Source organism: Pseudonaja textilis, chromosome 1 (genome assembly GCF_049901715.1).
Source record: "Pseudonaja textilis isolate UNSWEBS1 chromosome 1, rPseTex1.2, whole genome shotgun sequence".
Lineage (NCBI taxonomy): Eukaryota > Metazoa > Chordata > Lepidosauria > Squamata > Elapidae > Pseudonaja > Pseudonaja textilis.
In genome coordinates, this window is record NC_141990.1 from 326056306 (window position 1) to 326081239 (window position 24934).

General features: G+C 46.4%; 1 protein-coding gene across 1 annotated transcript in view; it reads left to right on the forward strand.

Moving 5' to 3' along the window:
• NCAN (neurocan) overlaps positions 1-24934 on the forward strand; it is a 151431-nt gene that overhangs the window by 32082 nt on the left and 94415 nt on the right. The window contains exon 2 of the mRNA XM_087921126.1: positions 15186-15262. Within this exon, the coding sequence (XP_087777252.1) occupies positions 15193-15262 (70 nt within the window). The 5' untranslated portion in view covers positions 15186-15192. The remainder of the gene's footprint in view (positions 1-15185; positions 15263-24934) is intronic.

Consider the following 24934-nt stretch of genomic DNA (forward strand, 5'->3'; position numbering starts at 1 on the left):
CCCCTTTCTCTCTGTGGCAGCCCCTCAAATACTGGAAGACTGCTATCATGTCTCCCCTGGTCCTTCTCTTCCCTAGACTAGCCAAGCCCAGTTCCTGTAACCATTATTCATATGTTTTAGTCCCCTCATCATCCTGGTTGCCCTTCTCTGCACTTTTTCTCAACCTCTTTTTTATAGTGTAGCGACCAAAACTGGATGCAGTACTCTAGGTGTGAGTACTAAGTACTCTTAGTACTCACTAAGGCTTTATAGAGTGGTATTACTACCTCCCTTTATCTCGATTGTATCCCTCTATTAATGTGATTGCATTAGCTTTTTTGGCTGCTGCTGCATACTCTGGCTCATATTTAGCTGGTTTTCCACTATGACTCCAAGATCCCTCTCACAGTTACTGCTATTGAGTCTGGCTTCACCCAGGACAACCATCATAATTATGGACCAGTTGCCAAGGGTCTGAATTTTGATCACCTGACCATGGGGATGCTATAATGGTCATGTGTAAAGCAGGCATAAGTCACTTTTTCCAGCGCTATTGTAACATTGAATAGTCACTAAATGAATGATTGTAAGTTGAGGACTACTTGTATCATACCACAAGTGTCCCCAATCCCTGGTCTGTGGGATGGCACCAGTTAGCAGCATGCCAGAAACTGGGCCGCGCAAATAAGCAAAACCCATCTAAGGCAGGGGTCTCCAACCTTGGCCCCTTTAAGCCTGGTGGACTTCAACTCCCAGAATTCCCCAGTCAGCAAAGCAACCTTAAATACACAGCAAAACTGGCTGGGGAATTCTGGGAGTTGAAGTCTGCCAGGCCTAAAGTTGCCAAGGTTGGAGACCCTGATCTAAGGAATGCAGGCAGCACACGAAACCCTCCATGGAAAAACCTCTCTCCATGGAATTGATCCCTGGTGCCCAAAAGGTTGGGTGCCACTGTCATAGCAGACAAATCTATCAGCCAAGAAAGTAGGATGCCCTCGTTGGCTGGAGAATCCCTGGAATTGAAGCCCAGCCAAGGCTGAGAAACACTCCTTCAGGAGGCCTTTGCCTCGTCTCTAGCCCAACATACTGTATATGTGATGTTTTGTTCTGGGTTTTCACAATTAAATAGGGATGCGGTGGCTCAGTGGCTAAGACGCTGAGCTTGTCGATCAGAAAGGTCGGAGGTTCCGTGGTTCGAATCCCCTAGCGCCGCGTAACCGAGTGAGCTCCTGTTAGTTGTCCCAGCGTCTGCCAACCTAGCAGTTCGAAAGCATGTGAAAAAAATGCACGTAGAAAAATAGGGACCACCTTTGGTGCAGTGGTGGGATTCAAAAATGTTTACTACTGGTTCTGTGGATGTGGCTTTGCGGGCATGGCTTGGTGAGCGTGGCAAGGAAAGGTTACTGTAAAATCTCCATTCCCTCCCCATCCCACTAACCTGCTTTCCAGCTCTGTTCTCCTGTGCAGGCTAACAAAAACGCAGGCGATCAGCTGGGACTCGGGAGGCAGAGAACAGATGGGGTTGGCGGGGCCAGTCAGAGGTGGTATTGGCCGGTTCTCCAAACTACTCAAAATTTCTGCTACCGGTTCTCCAGAACTGGTCAGAACCTGCTGAATACCCACCTCTGCTTTGTTGGGAAGGTAACAGCATTGCATGTGCCTTTGGCGTTTAGTCATGCCAGCCACATGACCGTGGAGGCGTCTTTGGACAGCGCTGGCTCTTCGGCTTTGTAACGGAGATGAGCACTGCCCACTAGAGCCGGAAAAGCATATGTGCAAGGGGAACCTTTACTTTTACCTATTCTCAACCAAGCCTGAAAAGAGAGAAGTTATTCTGTGTAGCTCCATTGCTGAGCCAACCTATGTAGGTGTAGGTGACCTCCAACACAAGCTTTTAAGTTTCCTCCTGATAACGCTTTCCCTCTATTCTTCTTCTTCCTCCCACCTCCAAGCTGGCCAGCCAATGCGTTGATGGTGATGGGGGTTATTTCAATTTAATTTTATCTATCGGTATATTCTTGGGGAGAAGTCACCTGGGGCTCAGATGCCCGCTGGTTCAGGGCTAATGAAATCTTTCACACACACACACACAGACACACACACAAACAAGACTTCGCTCCTACTGAGAATTGTGTGCCTTGTGCAGTTTTTTTTTTATTCCCGGCACTCAGAAAAAGAACGAAAATGCTAGGCTGCACCTTATTAATCACAGGCTTGACGGTAGAGTCTTTAAACTGGGAGTGGGCCACAGAGAAGGAGGGAAAGATAGTCGCTCAGGCTGAAAATAAATAAATAAAGTGAAGGCTTCCTTGTGTTTTCCACCAGAAAGGTTTTCCAGTTGGCAGGGCTGAGAAAGTGCTTTGCCCATATATTCATATTTTCTATGGTTTAGATTCATAGCAGCTTACACTCTGGTTTAAAACGCCGTTAGCAACACAGCCATCCTGAACACCACAAATCGTTCATCAAAAGATTGCCATTCCTTTGCCAAGACTGGCTGCAACTCTGCACAGGGGGTGAGAAGCACTCCTGAATTTGGGGCTGATTGCTTAAAAGACATGCCAATCAGGACGACCAGGAGTCAGGACGCTTGGCTATAAAGACAGGACCCCTGTCAGTCCTTGATCAGTTGCCTGTGGATTGGATACTAGGCTATGTCGATGGAAATTCTCAGTCATCCAGGTCATGGCTGACTCAAAGGTGCTTTTTTCCTCTCTTTTTTTCTTTTAAAGGCAACTGAACTTTGCTTTTCCTTAAAGAGGTTTCACTTCTCATCCAAGAAGCTTCTTCACTTCTAACTGACTGGTATGGAATGGAAGGACTTATATTCTTTGCAGTCATCTGGCCATTAGTTCTATGAGAGGCGTTGAGGCCACCTGGGGGTTGATCTGTATTCTCAGAGTCACCTGAAAAGAGAGCAAATGGCATGGAAGCTGTTTCAAAGAGAAAGGTGCTTCTATCAAAATGACAAAATTGAGGTTGCATCGTTGCAATACACAAGCCCTGTTCCTTTCATATGTGCACGTAACATCACAGACATACAAAAGGGGTAGAGCCAGGGGTGCGATTCAACCAGTTTGCACCTATTCGCTAGAACTGGTTGTTAACATTCTAAGCAGTTCGGAGAACCAGTTGTTAGAAGAAATTCCTTGCCTAATCCTGTAAGGAAGGCAGGAAGGAAACATTCTGGTGTTGCTTACAGAAACTGCCTCTCCGTTAACCCTTATTACATTCTTGGCAGGACTAGACTTCCTGTCTCAGGAACTTCTCTGGAGTTATTTTCCCCTCCTTTGCTGGTACTTTGCTTGTGTGGAGGGACCATTGAAAAAAGTGACTTATGACCATTTTTCACACTTACGACTGTTGCAGCATCCCCACAGTCATGAAAGGCCAGGCGAGGAGATGCGTGCCTTGATGTGAGTTGGCCACGCCCAGCCAATAACATGACCACTAAGACACGTCCACCCAGTCACATGACCACCAATCCACACCCACCACTTAAGCCACACACATAGAACCGGTTGTTAAAAAATTGAATCCCACCCGTGGGTAGAACTTGTGTTGCACTGTGTACTGCACAGTGATGCTGCTATCATAATTTGCCAGCCTTTTATCCTATCTTCAGATGCTTCTCATTGGGTAAATCATGTTTAGGTATGGTAGTCCTTGACTTATGACCAGCCACCTAGTGACTGTTCAGTGGACAACCTGGGAGTACAAAGGACCTGGATGCAAAGTTCCAAAAGTTGTTATCCCTCCCCTGGTGTCATATGACCACATATACGGCCATCTGCTGTATCCTGTGACTGCATTTATGACGCATTTGCATTTAAATAAAAAAAAAAATTATATCCAGTTTTCAGCAAAAGCAGCCCATCACGAACAATGATAACAGATAATCAGAGTTGGAAGAGACCTTGTAGGTCATCTAGTCCAATCCCATGCCCAAGCAGGAGACCCTACACCATTTCTGGCAGATAGGAGTCCAATCTCTTCTTGAAAGTCTCAAGTGATGGCGCTCCCACAACTTCGGAGGGCAAGCTGTTCTATTGGTTAATTGTTCTCACTGTCAGAAAGTTTCTCCTTATTTCCAGATTAAATCTCTCCTTGTTCAGTTTCCATCCATTATTCCTTGTCTGGCCTTGGGAAATAATAGCTTGACCCCTTCCTCCTCTCTGTGGCAGCCCCTCAAATATTGGAAGACTGCTATCATGTCTCCCTTGGTCCTTCTCTTTACTAGACTAGCCAGGCCCAGTTCCTGCAACTGTTCTTCATATGTTTTAGCCTCCAGTCCCCTCATCATCCTGGTTGTTCTTCTCTGCACGTTTTCTAGAGTCTCAACATCTTTTTTATAATGTGGTGACCAAAACTGGGTGCAGTACTCTAGGTGTGTCCTTACTCAGGCTTCATAGAGTGGTAGTTCAATTTACGGCTGCGTTGCTCACTTAATAACCACCACAACAAAAATTGTAAAATCAGTCAGTCATGTAGGTGGCCCAAATTACGGCAGTCACAGATATGACCATGATGGGCAGGTTCCAGTTCAGTTATAACTCAAGGACTATTTGTAGCCCAAATGCAGCAGCTAAAGCCCAAACATGGTGCAGGGATCAGCATTGTCTCCTGCACTGGCTGCCAGTTGCCCGCCAAACATAATTTAAAGTGTTGTGCTTTAAATCACTAATGCCTTAAAGACTTTGGACCATTTCTTGCTCGCTCTGAACCTATTATCCACCTTGAAAAATCCACTCCATTGAAATTTAATCAACACTCCAGTAAAAGTCGACTGGCATCCCTTGGTAGACAATTCCTGCTCCTCCTGAATCTCCTATTAGCTGAGCAGAACAAGCATGGATTTTCCTGGCAAGATAAAATTAATTAGAAAAAACGCAAAATGCTTGAAGAAGTTCCTTTGATCATTATTTTTCCCCTCCATTTGTTCTTCTGACTCATTCTTGTTTGTGGCTGCCTTGTTCCTCAATGCTTCCTTTTTTATTTGCCGTTTCTGATGAATAGAACAATGCAGAGATGCGCACCAACGCACATTTACACACAAACAATATCGCTTCTTAGCCCAAGCGTATTGCGATGTCTGGATAGGCTGTAGGATTAGTGACAAGGAAGAGATGAGAAGAGAAGAAAAACGAAGTTAAACTCCTGTTCCATGTGTGGCCTCGGGAGTAAGTTCCAAAACACAAAATTGCAGTGGAAAAAAAAAAAACCCTCAAATTTGTAAGCCTTGTGGATGGTTTGAATTGATTCTACTCCTAATCTACTCCACGGCCTCCATTTTTAAGAACTGAAAAAACGGAGGCTAATGTTTGTCATTTAAATAAAATATGGGCTATTTACTCACCCGTATTGGCACCCCAGGCCTCCTGGCTGAGCAAACAGAAGCCGAGCGCCAGCTGTCACAGCTGTGCCACAGCAAGATTTTTTTCCCCCTCTGTTTCTTTCATAGGTGCGATGAAATAAGCCACGGCTGTCAAAGTCATGGTCCGTGGGCCAGATGCGTCACGCGCCGGCCACGCCCACGCCCGGTTTAATGAAGGGGGGGAAAGTCACGTTACGTCATGCGACACCACCGTGACGCCGTGAGGTTGAACACGCCTGGAACAGTGGTGGGATTCAAAATTTTTTTACTACCGGTTCTGTGGGCGTGGCTTGGTGGGTGTGGCCTGGCTTGGTGGGTGTGGCAGGGGAAGGATACTGTAAAATCTCTATTTCCACCCCATTCCAGGGAAAGGCTACTGCGAAATCTCCATTCCTTCTCCACCCCACTAACCTGTTTTCCAACTCCGTTCTCCTGTGCAGGGTAACCAAAGGAGATCCAGCCGATCAGCTGGGACTCGGGAGGCGGAGAATAGATGGGGTTGGCGGGGCCAGTCAGAGGTGGGATTTGCCGGTTCTCCAAAGTACTCGAAATTTCTCCTACCGGTTCTCCAGAACTGGAATGCCATCTCTGCCCTGGAATAAGTCCATCCTGTGGTTTTTGTGCTCTGTGTCATGTCAGGGATGGCCAGCCACCTAGAATCTCAGGATTGGAAGGGGTCTTGAAGGCCATCTAGACTGACCCCATTTTGTGGAGGAGGAAATCTACTCCTGTCAGGCCAATAGGGGCAGCCAGTCCTTGACTTAGGACCAACCCCTGAGCCCCAAATTTCCATTGCTAAGCAAGGCAGTGAATTTTGCTCCATTTTATGACCTTTCTTGCTACAAGATGCTAAGTGAATCACTGCAGTTATTCAGTTACCGACAGGGTCGTTAAGTGGCTTCCCCATTGATTTGGCTTGTCAGAAGGTCGCAAGAGAGGATTGCATGACCCCCCTGGACACTGCAGCTATCATAAATATAAGTCAATTGACCAATGTCTGAATTTTGATCCCGTGACCGTGGGGATGCTGCCACAATTGTAAGTGTTAAAAAACAGCCATAAGTCACTTTTTCCAGTACTGTTGTAATGTCAGACAGCCATTAAACGAATGGTTGTAAGTCGAAGGACTACCTGTCGGCAATGGTGGGCTGCAACCAGCTTAACAACTGGTTTGATGAGTGTGTGCGTGCAAGCGTTCCAAAAGCGTCCATTTTAAGCTTAGAAACTGTTCCGACCAAGGCTTCCTGAGACATTAACAAACACAGGTTAGTCCCCAAAACCTTTTGTTTTATTTCAGTGGCTGTGAATTATAGTCATTCAATGAGTCTCAGTTTGTAAACAGTCCCATGAAAGTCTGCCAAAGTCCTTTGGGATAAGTCTGATAAGCACCCACCTTTATCTCCCTTGAAACACTGCCAACGACTAAATTGCCAATTGGCTGTACAAGACCAAACAGAGCACACATTCAACAAGGAGCTTCAGGATTCAAACCAACCAGTACGAACAAAGTTGCTTCCTGCAAAGGTTCCCGTCCCTTTGCTCCTCCTTTATGTCTTATGGGACGGCCAAACACCTCCAAGCCTTACTCCCGAGTCACCCCTTTTGTCTTAACTGTTCTTGCCTTCTGGCGGCTCTGTGCACGCACACACTAGTAACAGGCTCCCCTTGCCAATGTAAACTCATAAAACATTTCTATGTTCTTTTTAGAGTTGCCAATGGCACTGAATGACCATTTTTCACACTTATGACCATAACTTTGTAACTTCGGTCACTAAGTGAACCGTTGTCAATGTCTATGGAAATTCTCAGTCATCCAGGTCATGATTGTCCCAAAGGTGCTTTTTTTTTCAAGAGGCAGATGGACTTTCTTTGTTTTTTTTTTCTTTGAAGATGTTTCACTTCTCAATCCAAGAAGCTTCTTCAGCTCTGACTGGATGGTGGGGAAGGGTAGGATTTATACTTTGAGGGGTATACAGCTGTCTGCAAGGAGTATAAATCTTGAAAAAAGCACCTTTATTTATTTTATTTTATTTATTTATTTGATTTGTCAATCGCTTACAAGGTAATAGATATAAGTATAAACATGAGTAAGAATACAGGAAATAGGTACGAATAAATGGGGACAACAGGACAGGGACAGGAGGCACGATGGTGCACTTATGAACGCTCCTTCCAGACCCCTTAGGAATGGGATGAGGTCAATAGTGGTTAGTTTGAGGTTAAAGGAGTGGGGGTTAGAGGATATAACAACAGAGTCAGGTAGTGCATTCCAGGCATTGACCACTCTGCGGCTGAAGTCGTACTTTAGGCAATCGAGTTTGAAGCGGTTTACATTGAGTTTGTATCTGTTGTGTGCTCTTGTGTTGTTGTGGTTGGAGCTGAAGTAGTCATTGACTGATAGGACATTGTAGCAGATAATTTTGTGTGCTATGCTTAAGTCTAACCGTAGGCAGCGTAATTCAAGGTTGTCCAAGCCCAAAATCTCAAGCCTGGTGATATAGGGTACTCTTTTGCAAGCAGAAGAGTGTAGTACTCCTCTTGTGAAATACTTCTGGACTCGCTCGATTTGGGACAAACTGTTGTAAGTCGAGGACTTCCTGTATTTTGTACTCCCAACAACCCTGTGAGGGAGTTTGAAGCCAAGAGATATTATGTGTTTTGATAAATTCCAACCCAGGAAATCAAGATATTTGAATCTGGGCCCATCTGCTCCTAAAGCGCCCTTGTGGGCGCTTATAATTCCCCCTCTACCGTCTATTGTTGATGGCTGGGTTATGGATTTGTTATTAAGCCAGGCAGTTCTCTTGACAGGGAGGGGAAGGACAAGCGGAAGACAGAGATTTGCAAGAAATCTTTTCTCCGTGAGCCTTTCCTCACTTTCCTCCCCAAGGGAAAATCAGTGTGACATTATTGCACACGCTTGAATGCCTGGATCCATTCCATTGAAATGCAAATTCTGACTTTCTCCCAGACAGGGAGACATTTTGGCTTTGCCATCAGAAATAATTAGCTGTGGTGGGGAAGGAGGAATAGCATTGCGAAGTGGCCGTGGATGGGACTTCATTCCTTCCTGTGCTTCCTGTCCGCCCTGAAGCTGACCTGGACGAGGACATTTTGAGGCTTCCGTGTTGCCACACTGGAGCTGGAGGGAATAGAGATAGTTGGAGTTGTGTAGCCAAAACAAAATACGTTCTCCTGGGAACCAAGGACACTTCCACAGGTGGTTGGAGAGGAGAGGAGTCAAGTTACCAGGCAACCGGACAGCACTTTGATTGGACCAATGTGACTGATAATTTGGGAAAGGGGAATTTTAAAAAACTTTTAATTAGGTGAAAACCATGGAATATTTCGAGTCAGTTTTCACCAGCCTGTGCTGATATGCTATGTCCCAAAAAACTATTCTTTGAGGAACCCACCTTCCTCGGCGTTCTTTTTGCTATGGGCGTATATTACTTTGAACCCTGACAGTTACATAGTTCTATACAGGTAGTAGTCCTCGGCTTACAGCCATTCATTTAGTGATCATTAGAAGTTACAATGGCATCCCCAAAAATGGCTTAGGATCATTTTCAAACTTACGACCAATTGCCACATCCCCAGGGTCACATAACCCAAATTCAGCCGTTTGGCATCTGACATGTAAAGGTAGTCCTCAACTTATGGCAGTTCATTTAGTGACTGTTCAAAGTTACAACGACACAGAAAAATGTGACTTATGATCACTTTTCAGAGTTATGACCTTTGCATCATCTCTATAATCACCTGATCAAAATTCATATATTTGGCAAGTTGTTCATATTTATGACCGTTGCGGTCTCCCAAGGTCACGTGATTCCCCTTTTACGACCTTCTGACCAGCCAAGCCAATGGGGAAGCCAGATTCACTTAACGACCGGATTACTAACTTACCAACTGCACTGATTCACTTAACCACTGCGGCAAGAAAGATTGTAAAGTAAGGCAAAATTCACTTAACAAATGGCTCACTCAACAATTCTAAATTTGGGGTTCAATTGTGGCTGTAAGTCAAGAACTACCTGTATTTATGACAGTTTCTGTGTCCTGGGATCATGTGATCCCCTTTTGTGATCTCCCGACAAGCAAAAATCAACAAAGAAAGTCAGATTCACTTAATTACCACATTATTCACTTAACAGTGATTCACATCAACTGCAGCAAGAAAGGTTGTCAAGTGGGGCATAACTCACTTAACAACCATTGCTTAGCCGTGGAAATTTTGGACTCAGTTGTGGTCGTACGTCAAGGCCTACTTGTAATCTTCACCTGATCATGTAGCTGGAAAGTATATTTGAAGTGTGTGCCTCTTCAAGTTGACACACAACTAAGATGGATGTATTTTGGCTTTTACTGATCGTTTTATCAGGTGGGGCCCTATGCTTGCTTTTCAAATCTTGCCAAATCTTAAAATATGGGTGGGGGGGGTGTCCTTTTTCTTTCCTAGTGCAGTGTCTCAGCCAGTCCTTGAGTATTGAAGATTTGTCCGGAAATGAATACAAACACCAGCTCCTTTGTAGCATAATGGCTGGTGCATTGACATCGATGTGGCTAACCCACGATGCCTCACCTAAAGGATATCCCTTCCATTATACTAGATATTGTAGACCGTCTCTATGTAGCCGTGAATCAAGAATAGTCTCTATCTCATAATGATCTGCCTTCACTGGACCAAGTAACCGATCGTTAGGATTTACGTCTTCTGGGTTTAATGAGACTAATATGGAATACTGGGTGGACCTTTTTGAACCGTGGTGGTAAGCTCAACTGTACCATAACAGGATTAATCACCCAACTCATGGGAAAAGGTCCTATATATTTGGGGCCCAACTTTTTACATGGGACACCGAACTTCATATATTTGGGGGACAAATATATTGTACTAAATCTCCTACTCGTCACATCCAGGCCTATACACAGTTCCTCACCTTGATTTATATGGTAGCTTATATCAGTGGTGGGATTCAATTTTTTTTACTAACGGTTCTGTGGGCGTGGCTTGGTGGGTGTGGCAAGGGAAGGAGACTGTAAAATCTCCAGTCGGAGGTGGGATTTGCCGGTTTTCCAAACTACTCAAAATTTCCGCTACCAGTTCTCCAGAACTGGTCAGAACCTGCTGAATACCACCTCTGGCTTATATCCTTCCCATTGGGGTCCCCTCTAACACTATGCACCCCATCAATACATGAAAAGAGTCATTTCCAACCCTGCAGTAGCTTCAGACTCCATCCTGCAGCCCCGCAGTTGCTGCAGAATCCATCCTGCAGCCAGGTAGTTGCTGTAGAATCCATCCTGCGGCGACTCTCAACACCATCAGCCAGCACACAAGCAGAAATACAGATCCGGCAGCTGCAGAGATAAGGTGACATTCTCCACGGCCAGCTGACTTGCTGCGAGGCATGTTTTGAAGCTGACGGGCTCCATAGCGAACTCAGAGCCTGACACAGTGTTTCTCAACCTTAGCGACTCTATGAGGCGTGGACTTCAACTCCCAGAATTCCCCAGCCAACAACCTTCATCAAAGATGGGCAATTAAATAAATAAAAACTGCAAAAATTTTCAGTCTCGTTGCCCCCACCCCCAAATTAGGTAGTGCTGGCCATGAAGACACCAGGAGCTGAACTCGACTGAAAGGGTTTTATTTATTTTGTTTTACAGATAGTCTTTGACTTATGACTGTAATGAATCCTGCTCATTATGGTTGTATGTGATCCAATTTTACAGCCTTTTTCATGATAGTGGTTAAGTGCGTGGTCATGGTCATTAAACAAATAGATTTTGCTAAAAACTGGAAGTAACTGCGAGGGATGAGGGGGGAGACAGTTCTCATAATTTTGGAACTGGATCATAAATTCCCCCAGGGAGTCTATTGAACTTTCAATGGTTCCCTAAATAACCGGTCATAAGTTGAAGACTAACAATAGCCCTTGGATTTATATGCTGCTTTACAGCCCACTCTAAGCGTTTTACAGAGTCAGCCTCTTTCCCCCAACAATCTGGGTCCTCATTTTACCCACCTCGGAAGGATGGAAGGCTGAGTCAACCTTGAGCCGGTGAGGATTGAACCCCGGTAGTCAGCAGAATTTGCCTGCAATGCCGCATTCTAACCACTGCGCCACCACGCAGTATATACTTATGCTACCTATATAAAGCTGTCCATCTTACCTTAGTCTAATGCCTCTGAATGGCTGACAAAACATAAAACAGATGGAAATAAAATTAATGCAATCCAGATGTTGGAGAACAAGCGTCCCTGTCAGGAGGAGGGGAGGTCAAGCAGGGAATTAGCCTAGAACTCACTGCAGGAACACAAGAGGGCATGGTCTGCCCTCCCACCGAATCCTTTTAAGCCTTATCTGGCCTTTCCCAGCTGAGAGCTGCCAGTCTAGGGAGAATTCTATATTATAGGCAGAGAAAAATAAAATAGCCAGTTTGAACTCTACACCTGTGATTCTGGTTATTTGTGCCTGACAACAATACAATATAATTCAATGTAAGTGAGGCTGGAAACCTCACCCAAAGCACATCATAAACCATTCGTACCAGACTCAATTAACATTCTGGCCCCCGATAAATGAGAAAAAGGTAGGACTTTAACGCCTTCTAGAAACCCAGCAGGGCTGGGGCCTTCTAAATCTCCAGAGGGAAGTTGTTTCCTGGGAAAAGAAACAGCGCCAGCACACCTGAGCCCAGTAGGGGATTCATGAATTTGATGAATGAAGAGAAAAGATACATTCTCCCCTGCTTTCAAATTCCAACATGTAGGCTTATCTAATGAAAAAGGCTGCAGTTCATTTAATTCTCTCTAAAGTAAACATTTCTCGGTTACGCTCATAATTGATTTTGGAAAACCGAGATGCAGTGATTAGAAGGAAAGGGCCCATAATTCAGGTTTAGCACAATTTTTGGCACATCCAGCCTCTGCTCTTTTCTGGTAGGAGGAGGCCCTAGTAACAGTCATTTCATGCTTCAGTCATCATCGGGCTGGACTACTAGAAAGCATTTTACTAGGGGTTGCCCTTGAAGAATACCTCAGAAATTTCAATTTGTGCAAAATGCAGCAGCCTGCATGGTTGTTGGGTTTTTTTTTTTGAGCATTTTAATGTTGGGAGCATATAACACGGCTGTTTTGAACCCTGCATTGGTCACCAGTAGGTTTCTGGATAGTTTCAGGTGGTGATTTAAACCTATAAGGCTCTTTATGGCTGGGTGCCTACCTTTATGAAAGACCATTTATTCCGGGGTGTCAAACCAGAGGTGGGATTCTACCGGTTCAGACCGGTTCTATAGAACCGGTTGTTATGATTCTGCGCAGTTCAGAGAACCGGCAAATTGTGCCCCTGGCTGGCCCCACCCTTCTCCGCCTGCCTCTCCCCTCCCAGTCAGTCCTTATTGCACATGCACAACATTGCGTGCATACCTGACATCGCTGACTGCGTTCTCTCCCTCCCAGTCACTTCTTAAGGTATTTTATTTTTCCCCCCTCCCAACGATCAGTTATGCCGGGATCCCCCTTGCTGTCTTACTGCTTTGCCCAGGAGGCTTCCCTGAGGCCCAGGAGTCAAAGCGGAGCTCGGGGGGCGGAGCTGTGCATCCCTGCGCTCCATTTTTTGGCTTCCTGGGAGCAAAAATGCTCCCCCCCCAGGAGGCTTCCCTGAGGCTCAGGAGGCAAAAAAAATTGGATGGGTGTTGCTGCAAAAAAAGAAGAAGCCACGCCCACCTAGTCACATGGCCATCTAGCCACGCCTACCTAGCCACACCCACAGAACCGGTTGTTAAAAAATTTAAATCCCACCCCTGTGTCAAACTCAAGGCTCGCGGGCCAAATTCAGCCCGTGGGGTGCTTAGATCTGGTCCACGGGGCTGGCCTGGAAACTGGATCAGCCTGTGGTGCCTCTGCCAGTGAAAATGGAGCTTGGGGGACCGTTTTCACTGGCAGAGGGCTATCAAAACAAACTAAAAACAAAGCGAAAGGAGACATATTTTCCCTTTTGCATTTGAGCATGCAAGAAGGGCCAGGAAGGGAGAAGAGGAAAGATAAAGGAAAAGAAGGGAAGATGGGAAGAGAGCAAGAGAGGAAAAATGAGGAAAGAGGTGAAGGAAGAAGGAGAACGAGGAGGGAAGGAAAAGGAAGAGAAGGAAGGAAGGATGGTTATAATGAGAGTGAGGGAGGCTGTCGGGGAAATCTTGCCTTAGCACTTGGCCACCACAGGTGCCCCTGACATGGGTCCCATATCACACCCACCATGGCCACGACCCCCCAGCCCTCCAAGGTCAAACACAACCCTGATGCGGTCCTCAATGAAATCAAGTTTGACACCCCTGATCTATTCAAACCACTAACAACCCAACTGATCAGCTTACACACAGAGAGAAATATTTTCCGATAAAAGAGGATTTCTGTAGCTCATGGTTGAACTGTGAAGTGCTCTCTGACCTTGGGTGCTTTTTCCAGCGGATATTTCATTACCCAACTAGGTAACATCATCAGTGCTAGCGAGTGTGGAATTTGCTTCTTGTTTATATTACAGTAGCTTGTTCTGCCAGTGCTTGGTGGTGGTGGGGAGGTTCTTTTTGGTAGTTCCTTGGTTTCTATAGAGATAAACCTTATTTGCATACTATTTAAAAGAGTCAGTAAAAAGTTAGGAAGGAAACAGAAAGACTACTAGAACATATCCTCTCCAGAAACCAATACCCAAATAAGCAGGGATTAACACCAGACAAACAATCAAGCAGAAAACGACCCTAACCAGGGAACTACCAAGGAGAAAACCACCTCCGTCAACATTGCAGGGCAAAGTACTCTATATAAAAACAGGGAGTGAACCCGACACTCACAAGCACTGATGATGTTATCTAGTAGGGTAATGAAATGCCTGCAAGCAAACACCTAAGCTCAGAGAGCACCAAAGACTCCATGGAGAAACTTATTATTCAGATGTTTACATTACATTTGGAGGGTTGAAGCAAGAAGCTGCTACTTTTGAAGCAACCTCCCGGTAGAGAGCAAGTTGAGCGGGAAATACTTGCCCTGCTGTGAAAAGTGATACGGATTTTCTTTTTAAATTGTTGTTGTTGTTGTTGTTGTTACTGTTGTTATTGTTATTCCTGTTCATGTTTTCCTCCAGAATAAAAGAATTGCTGCTGAAAGGTGGAGGAAAGAATTATGTCCAGGCCTTTCACTCCTTTAAGACAGTTTTAAGGAATGGATTGGCTTGTTTTAAGAAATCCATTTGCACCCATGGCTCCTTCTGAGTGGGGATGGGGTTGCAACAGGCAGAGCCCAGCCTGGGCATCCATGGGTGGTAGGATAAGGAAATGAGTAGGAAAGGGGGGTGCTGGAGAAAATAAGGGAGGAAGAGGAGAGCAGTATGGAAGAAAGTAATGAGTGGGTAAAGGGGAAGAATAAAAAAACCAAATGGGGGGGGACGGAGGGAGAGAAGGAAGGATGGAAAGGAAGGAAGGAAGGAAGGAAGGAAGGAAGGAAGGAAGGAAGGAAGGAAGGAAGGAAGAGGATGGACAGGGAAAGAGGAAGGAGAGGAGAGGAGAAGAGAGGAAAAGGAAAGAGATGGGAAAAGGAAGGGAAGAGAAGGGAGGGAAGGGGGGAATGAGAAGGAAGAAGGAAAAAGGAAATGGGAGGAAGGGAGTGCAAGAAAAATTTGAAGGCAAAGAAGGAAAATGTGCAATGCAGGAAAAAAGGAAGAAAATGCAATGCAGGGTAGAAAAAGGAGTAGAAGGAAAGAAGGGAAAGAAAAATATGTACAAAGATTTGTGCTACTGGAGGTTCATACTCTCCCCACCCTCCTTATTCTTCCAGATTAAGGATGGTCCATCTCGTGCAAGATGTTGGCTGCTGGTTCCTGCTTGGCTATCTCCTCCCTCTCTCAGTTTTGGGTGAGTGAAACAATTGTGTGAAATGATAGCGGTGTGTGAATAGCTTGATTTATCTGGACAGAATTTATTTCTCTGCCTGTAATGAAAGTAAACCCCAATGATGAAATATGGTGGAGGAATTCTGTTGACTTTCTGCTCTTCCCAGGTGCTTCTGGGTTCCTAGAAAAATCTGTTTGGATGTTATTTGAAGATGTGTGCTTGGTTCTCTGCTACTGAAAATTTTTCTGTTTTGATGGATCTTTCTTTAAAAAAATTTTTTTTAATTTATTTTCAAAATACATGTGTATTTACATTTTAACAGTTCTGTGTCAAGCATTACAGTTACATAAATAAAATACATTTTATTTACAATTCTATTTCATATCAAATCTTATTCCTTTTTTCTAACCATATATATAAAACATTTCCCAGACTTCATAAAACTCCAACTCCTCTTTTCCTTTAGTTTTCTCGTAAGCCTATCCATCTCAGCACACTCAAATATTTTGTTAATTACCATGATTTCTGAAGGTATGTCAACTACTTTGCAGTTTTGGGAATAAGCGATTCTAGCTGCTGTTATTACATGTTGAACGACGTATTGGGTGGGTTTCTCCAGATTTTCTTTAATCATCCCCAGTAAGAAGTTTTCTGGCTTGAATTCGATATTGTACCTTGTAATTTCTCTTATCCATCTCCTCATTTTCCCCCAGTGCTTTTTGGCTTTAGGGCATTGCCACCACATATGGTAATATGTTCCATCTACTAGCTTACATTTCCAACAGTGTGGGTTCATGGTCGGATATATCCTGGCCAATCTTGCCGGTGTCAAATGCCATCTATAAAACATCTTGATAAGATTCTCTTTATATGCCGTTGATAACGTTAATTTGTAGTTTTGATGGATCTTTCTTGGGCCTGCTGGAAATTTTTGTATGTCACTCTTTCAACAAGTACAGGTAGTCCTCCACTTACAACAGTTCGTTTAGTGATCGTTCAAAGTTACAACGGCACTAAAAAAAAGGCAACTTTTGACAGTTTTTCACACGTACAACGGTTGCAGCCATCCCCGGGATCATGTGAGAGAAATTCAGATGCTTGACAACTGGCTCATATTTATGACGGTTGCGTTGTCCCAGAGTCACGTGATTCCCTTCAGACAGGCAAAGTCAACGGAGAAGCCAGATTCACTTAACAACCGTGTTACTAACTGAACAACTGAAAGGATTCACTTAACTGTGGCAAGAAAAGTCATTAAAATGGGGTAAAACTCACTTAACATTCTCACTTAGCAACGTGAATGTTGGGCTCAATTGTGATGGTAAACTGAAGACGAGGCGTAGCAGTTTTGAAGTCTATAGCGTTTTGGAACACCTCAGCAAAATTGAGGTTATGTCTTTGCTATGGATTTTTGGACTAGAAAAAAAATAAAAGCAGAGTGCTACAGCAGCCAAAAAAAGCCAACGGAGTCCTAGGCTGCATGAACAGAGGGATAGACTCAAGATCACGTGAAGTGTTAATACCACTTTATAAGGCCTTGGTAAGGCCACGCTTGGAATACGGCATCCAGGTTTGGTCGCCACGATGTAAAAAAGAGGTTGAGACCAGAAAGAGGGCAGAAAAGAGCAACAGAGGTGATTAGGGATTGGAGGCTAAAACATACTAAGAACGGTTGCTGGAATTGGGTATGTCTAGTTTAATTAAAAGAAGGACTAGGGGAGACGGGATAGCAGTGTTCCGATATCTCAGGGGCTGCCACAAAGAAGAGGGAGTCAAGCTATTCTCCAAAGCACCTGAGGGCAGGACAAGAAGCAATGGGTGGAAACTAATCAAGGAGAGAAGCAACTTAGAACTAAGGAGAAATTTCCTGATAAGTTAGAACAATTAATCCATGGAACAACTTGCCTCCAGAAGTTGTAAATGCTCCAACACTGGAAGTTTTTAAGAAGAGGTTGGATAACCATTTGTTTGAAATGGTATAGGGCTTCCTGCCTAAGCAGGGGGTTGGACTAGAAGACCTCCAAGGTCCCTTCCAACTCTGTGATTCCATTCTATTCTAATTGTAGCAGTGTTTGATTAAGACAAGCATTTTACCTGTTGTGAAGTGCAGGTGACCGGTTTGCCCAGATTTATTTCCAAGGAAATTAGTGGTAGTTTTTAAAATATATATATATGTATAATGTTGCCTCTGCTATCCTCCTTTACTGCTAATGTATGGTTCTGGCAAGACAGGCGAGAGCCAAAAATGGATACTTATGCAAATGTCTCATTATCCTCCAGATCCTTCAACAGGCAAGTGGGACTATGGTTGTTACAAGGAAACAGTTTGTCTAATGTTTGTGCATGCATAAGAAATATGCGCAAATGTCAATGTGATCTGCCATATCAAAAGTGCTCTGGAGCACATGTGCATTCATGTGTACGAGGTGTCTTATCAAGGTACATAAAGAAGCAGAGGTTCCAACAAGCTGAAGGAATTAAGCATTGCTTAATTTTTTATCGCATGCCATCAAGTGGTACCAACTGTTAGCAAGAGGGATTTTCCCCGTGTGGTGATCTGCCTTAAAAACTGCTCCTTCCGGCATCCATCCCTGTTAAGTCCATCCACTTCCTTGCTTCTCTTTTCCCTTCCGTCTTTCCCAGCATTTTGGGATCCCCAGAAAGGTAGGTCTTGGCCCAATGTATCCAAAACACGATAAATTGAGCCTGATCATTTGTGCCTTGAATGAGAATCTGAGTTGATTTGCTCTACGTTCTGTTTGTTGGCTGTCCGTTGTATTGTGAGGAATCTTCTCCAACACCAGAATACAAAACCAGCGTTTTTCTATCCTGCTTTTTCTAAGTCCGGTTGCATCAATGCTCATCTCAATTTGAATTTAAGAAGGATATTCTCAGAATAGCAGTGTTGGAAGGGACCTTGGAGGTCTTCTAGTCCAACCCCCTGCTCAAATAGGAAACCCTATATCCTTTCAGACAAATGCTTGTCTAATCTCTTCTTAAAAACCTCCAGTGTTGGAGCACCCATAACTTTTAGAGGCAAGTTGTTCCACAGGTTAATTGTTTTCACTCTCAGGAAATTTCTCCTCAGTTCTATGTTGCTTCTCTCCTGATCGGTTTCCGTCCATTGCTTCTTCTCCCATCTTCCAGTGCTTTAGAGCGGTGGTCACCAACCAGTGGGCCCGGGACCACTTGTGATCTGTGAGAAAATTAAGTGGTCTGTAGAGAAATGTCACCCCCAAAGCAATTAATCCAGGCTGCATGGGACCACAAGGCTGCGCCGCCCACATGGCCTGCGGGAACACAAGGCTTGCATTGCTTGCATTGTGAACAACACAAGGTAGTGAGGGGAGGGGGGAAAGGGCGGAGGGTGGGAACTTGCCCTACTCACCCCACGTGCCTCGCCTGGCCACTGGACTGCTTCTTTCTGCTTCTTTCTTCTTCTGCTTTCGGCTGCATGCAAGGAAAGCAGCATAAGTCTTTCTTTATCTCCCCCAAACTCAACCAGAAATGAGCCTTTGGGACCCTGCAAGGCATCCTGCTCCAAGAGGCTGCACCAGCATGACAAGTCTCACAAAGACTCATTTCTGGAGAAGTTTGGGGGGGAGAGAAATACAGACTTCTGCTGCTTCTGCTGCTTTCCTTGCATGAAGCCAAAAGTCTCTCTCTTTCTCCCCCTGAGAACGGAGATTGGAGACATTATCCTGCAATCCCAAATAAAGAATGATCGATCGGTAGGAAAACGAGGTGGGGAATTTTCCTGCAGACTTTTGGGGGGATTTTCCCAGGGTCTCTGGCCCGCGGGATTTAAAATTAAGAGTTTGGTGGTCCCTGAGGTCCAAAAGGTTGGCGACCCCTCCTTTAGAGAACAGACTGATCCCCTCTTCTTTGTTCTCATCCCTTTATACAGATTGCCCCCAACCCTCTCCTTGCTCTCAGGTAGCCTGGTTCAGCAATGGGAAGATCTACAGGTTACTCTGACTTCTTCAGTAACCAGCATCTCCTTTTCATCCCCATGGGCCAAGAGTTACCCTCTACACACGACCAAAGCTCTCTCCTTCTGAAACCTCTGAGAGGAAACAGGCCACACATGAGTAGTAAACTCCAAGTTGCAAATAATATACCGGCAATTAATTATTAATGGTAACTGTAAGGAAGCATAAATAAAGAATGAAAGTAAAAAAAAGGAAACACAACTTCAAAATACTCACCACTAATGCCAGCTGGTAGTCCTTTTCTTGCTACCATTCAATACCAGACAAACCACTCTCTGGCTCAAAATATTAGGTTCCTAATTGCACAATTCTGCACTGACTACACACACACACACACAGAGAGACACATTTTCACCTGCCTTTTTCTTAGAAAGATGATTATTATATTAATGGAATAAATTAGCAATATGTGGCTTCTTCTTATATTGTCCTTTGTAGATCTTGGTCTGATTCCAAAGGTCTTTCCCTGCCAAAGATCATTTCAAATCTCCAGGATGAGCCGCGGTGGCGCAGTGGTTAGAGTGCAGTACTGCAGGCTACTTCTGCTGCCTGCTAGCTGCCTGCCGTTTGGCAGTTCAAATCTCCCAGGCTCAGGGTTGACTCAGCTTTCCGTCCTTTCTGAGGTCGGTAAAATGAGGACCCAGACTCTTGGGGGGCAAAAGGCTGACTCTGTAAACCGCTTAGAGAGGGCTGTAAGGCACTGTAAAGAGGCATATACCGTGTTTCTCCAACAATACGGCCTCCACCAATAGGAAGGCCCAGCATGTTTTATAGGCATAAAATCAAATTAAGCTCCTCCCCCCAAGGCCTATATTAAACATGTGAAATGGGGGGGAATGGTGGGGGGTGCTTGCCGTTAGGAAGTACTTCTGTTGCATACCCGGATATGGTGCTGCCTTCGTTGACTTTGGCGTTGGTGGGGCACTTCATATCAGGAGATCTTCCTCCACCGTTGCTTTCCCTTCTCCCTTGCTGCTGCGGTGTTTAGAGCAATGCCGCGGCATTTGGCGCAGCCACGCGCAGCCAGCCAGGGCTCTTCCCTGCAACCGGAGCCCTGCGGAGACACTCGGCTTCAGGCGCTCCTGTCACCGCCTTCCCTTCGCCTTCAAAGGCAAAGCCAATTCTTTTAAAAACGACACCCTACTACCGGTACGACAAAGCCTCCCCTGCCCAAGAGGGCAGCCCAACCCCAGGTGGGGAGGTGAATCTCCCAGGGCCGCAGTGCAGGATTGGCCCACCCTGGGAGAAGCACCCAGCTGCCATCCCTGCCTGGTGCCTGGCAGAGTGCGAAGAGCTTTGCCTGGGGCGCCCAGCGCAGCTGACAGGCGGGCCCTCCTGCCCAGTGGCAGAGCTCTCACCAAGGCAGCAAGCACCTCCCCACTGGACCCTCTGCTCATCCCGTCAGGGCCGCGCCAGAGCCGTGCGGGCTGGGCAGAGCTGGGAAAGCAAGCCGCAGGTGTGTGCCTGCCTGCCAAGCGACAGAGCCGGGCTGCCCCAAGCTTGGCTTCCTTCCCAAGTCCCTCCAGCCCGAACCTGAAGGGGCCACCGGGAGAGGCCGCCCGAGGCAGTGATAGCGCCCACCCATCCGTGGACAGGGAGGCAAGGTGACAGCCTGCGCTGCGTCCTCCTCCGAGCTGAGCCCCGCTGAGTCAGGGCCTCTGCCTGATGCCTGTTCCACTGAAGCGTTTGGAGCTGCTGGCACATTTGGAGATGCATGGGGATGAGCTGGGCGAGGGGTGGAAAGGATGAGTGGCTTCGGGCTCTCTCTGCCGGCCAGGGAAGCAGCGCTGCCGTCACCTTGCCTCCCTGTCTGCGGATGGGTGGGCGCTATCACTGCCTCGGGCAGCCTCTTCCGGTGGCCCCTTCAGGTTCACGCTGGAGGGACTTGGGAAGGAAGCCAAGCTCAGGTCAGCCCAGCTCTTTTGCTTGGCACCTGCGGCTCGCTTTCCTGGCTCTGCCCAGCCTGCACGGCTCTGGTGCGGCCCTGGCGGGATGAGCAGAGGGTCCGGCAGGGAGGCACTCGTTGCCTTGCTGAGAGCTCTGCTGCCAGGAAGGAGGGCCTGCCTGTCAGCTGTGCTGGGCGCCCCAGGCAAAATCTTCGTGCTCTGCCTGGCATCAGGCAGGGATGGTGGCTGGGCGCTTCTCCCGAGGTGGGCCGATCCTGCGCTGCAGCTCCGGGAGATTCGCCTTCCCACGTGGGGTTGGGCTGGAGTCTTTGTTGTAGTAGGGCGTCATTTTTAAAATAATTGGCTTTACCTTCGAAGGCAAAGGGAAGGCCACGACAGGAGCGCCTGAAGCCGAGTGTCTCTGCTGGGCTCCGGTTGCAGAGAGGAGCCCTGGCTGCCCACACATGACTGCGCCAAATGCCACGGCATTACTCTAAACGCCGCAGCAGCAAGGGAGAAGGGAAAGCAACGGTGGCGGAAGGTCTCCCGATACGAAGTGCCCCACCAACGCCGAGGTCAACATCCAAGCCGTCGCTGCCCGCCCACCCGAGGATGCAAGGGGGAGGGAATTAAGTCACAGCTTGGCCGTTTTTTCGGGGCTCAAAAAAAAAAAAAAAAAGGCCCGGCCTTATTTTGTGGGAAACACGGTAAGTCTAAGTGCTATTGCTAAGTGCTATGAGTCAGGATGAGCTATCAGACCCTCTAACACAGAAGCCTTCTGGGTGGGGAAGTGGGGAGGAAAGACATGGGGAGGAGGAGAAAGGAGAAATGGGGTGATCTTGTCCATGTTGGTCTCTGCCCCACTTCAAACACACCTGTCATATTCCATGAGAGATTATGGTTTTTGTAGAGGGAAAAAACCTCTATATTTTCATGCTCTGTGGAAAATCCCATAGACTCCAGCTTGCTTTAAACACAGGTGGTCCTCAACATTCAACAGTTAGTTTAGTGATCGTTCAAAGTTACAACAGCCCAGAAAACAGTGACTTACAGCCAGTTTTCACATTTACAACCATTGCTGCATCTTTATGGTCCTGCTTGTTCGGCAAATCACTGCTATTGTTCAATGAATCACATGGTTGTTAAGCAATTCCAGCTTCCCTCCATTGGCTTTGCTTATTGGAAGCTGGCTAGGAAGGTCACAAATGGTGATTTATATGATCCTGGGATGTTGGAATTGTCCTAAATATATGCTGGTTGCTCACCACCTGTCATGTCCCCCTCCGAGTCTGAATCTGTGGGGGAAGATGAGCCGACAGAGATCAAGAGGGAGGCTCTGTTGGCCTTGGAGCAGAGGTGGCATTCAGCAGGTTCTCACCAGTTCCAGAGAACTGGTAGCAGAAATTTTGAGTAGTTCAGAGAACCGGCAAATACCACCTCTAGCAAGGACAGTTCAGCTGTTTCCTCCCCTCCTTGCTCGGCTTTAAATAGATAATAAAACCTCTCCTTGACCCCATGCTTTTTAAAAAAGTGCTGCATGATGTTTCAGGATCACCCTTTAATTGCATACGGTGGCCTAAAACTTCCTTTTTGAATTCTTTGCCCTCCTTGGCTGCATGGTAAAATTTAATCAATATTTTATTGAACATAGACCCAATTGCCTGGTAAAAGAGGAAGAAGCAATGCATCAAGTTAATAACTAATGGAATGAATATACCTAACAACCAAATAGGCCTTTTTGCATTTTATGTTCCTTAATAGCCATATTTGCAAGCAGATCATACCACTCAGTAAGTGTCCTTGGCTATGATTCTTCAAAAAAAAAAAAGGATACGTTATTTACAGTTCCACAGCAACCTTTGAGTGAAAAGTGAGGTACTTCAAGTGAGGTACTAATACCACTCTATAAAGCCTTAGAAAGACCACACCTAGAGTACTGCGTCCAGCTTTGGTCACCACATTATAAAAAAGATGTTGAGACTCTAAGAAAAAGTACAGAGAAGAGCAACAAGGATGATTAGGGGACTGGAGATTAAAACATATGAAGAACGGTTACAGGAACTGGGCCTGGCTAGTTTAGTGAAGAGAAGGACCAGGGGAGACATGATAGCAGTCTTTCAATATTTGAGAGGCTGCCACAGAGAGAAGGGGGTCAATCGCCTGTAGGCCAGACAAGGAATAATGGATGGAAACTGAACAAGGAGAGATTCAACCTGGAAATAAGGAGAAACTTTCTGACAGTGAGAACAATCAACCAATGGAACAGAAGTTGACCTCGGAAGTTGTGGGAGCACCATCACTTGAGACTTTCAAGAAGAGATCGGACTGCCATTTGTCAGAAATCGTGTAGGTCTCCTGCTTGGGCAGGGGGTTGGACTAGATGACCTACAAGGTCCCTTCCAACTCTGATTATCTGTTCTCTGAAAAATCCAAAAGTGGGGTTGTCATATCACACATGTCGAGAGGAATGTGATTTTCTCCCCCAATCAAATCTTCTTCTTCTTTTTCTTCAGCGTTTGTCTCGCGCTCGGGCGAGGTCCGCTAATGTCCTTGAGTACTGCTTCCACACCTCTCTGTCTGTCACGTGTGTCGGGTCTGCCTTCGCGATCTCTAGATCGGCCTTGATCGTGTCCATCCAGCGTTGTTTAGGTCTACCACGCGGTCTCGCTCCTCCGACAGTCACCTTCATTACAGATTTGATGATGGATTCTTCCTTGGCGCGGCTCACGTGGCCGAACCATCGTAGCCGGGACTGCCTCATGACCGTGGGGATGGGCACGACGTTGAACCGTCTACGCACTTCTTCGTTCCTGACGCGATCGAGTAGGGTGAGGCCTACCGACCATCGGAGCATTCGCATCTCCATTATCTGGAGTCTGCTTTCGACTTCTTTGGTCGTCGGCCAGCACTCTGCGCTGTATATGGCCACGGGCGCACCACAGAGTTATAGATTTTCGCCTTCAGGCGCATCGGCATCTTCTTGTCACAGAGGACGCCTGTGACGGACTTCCATTTGCCCCACGCTGCATTGATCCTGGCTGCCACCTCAGTTTGTAGTAGGCCTTCTTCCCCAAGAGTAGTTCCCAGGTACTTGAAGGTGGAGGCGCGCGGTAGCTCCTGCCCGTTCACGTGGATGGAGCCTGTCATTTCATTGTCAGTGGTCAGGTATTCGGACTTCTTTAGGTTCAGCCGGAGCCCGAACTGCTCGAGGCGGTCGTGCCACTGTTGGACTCGGTGCTCTAGTTCAGCCTTGCACAGGTTGGCCAGGAACACATCATCGGCGAGAGCAGCGTCCATGGGGCGGGCGTGTACAGGTCGTGTGTAATTGTGTCCATCACCAGAATGAACAGCAGTGGTGAGAGAGCAGAGCCCTGGTGTACGCCGACGGTAATATTAAACTCCTCTGATATCCCAGCTGCCGCTTTTACACGGCTTTTGTGACATCTGTATAGGAGTTGGACCCATTGTACGAGCAGCTCAGGCACGCCGTGGTCTCGCAGTGCGTACCAGATGAGATCGTGCGGGACTCGGTCGAAGGCCTTTTCCAAGTCTAGGAAGGCGGTGTGGAGCGGGATTTTCTTCTCTCTGTGAGCCTCCATCAGCATCCGCACACCGAAGATGGCGTCGGTGGTGCCGCAGTTCTTGATGAATCCAGCCTGGTTGACGCTGATGTCGACGGTGTCCCGAATGCGCTTATCAAGGGCGCGTTCAAAGATCTTCATAGTGTGTGACAGTAACCTGACCGGTCTGTAGTTGGAGCAGTCCGCTGGGCTGCCCTTTCCCTTCCAGATCGGAACAGTGGTGCTGCGGTACCA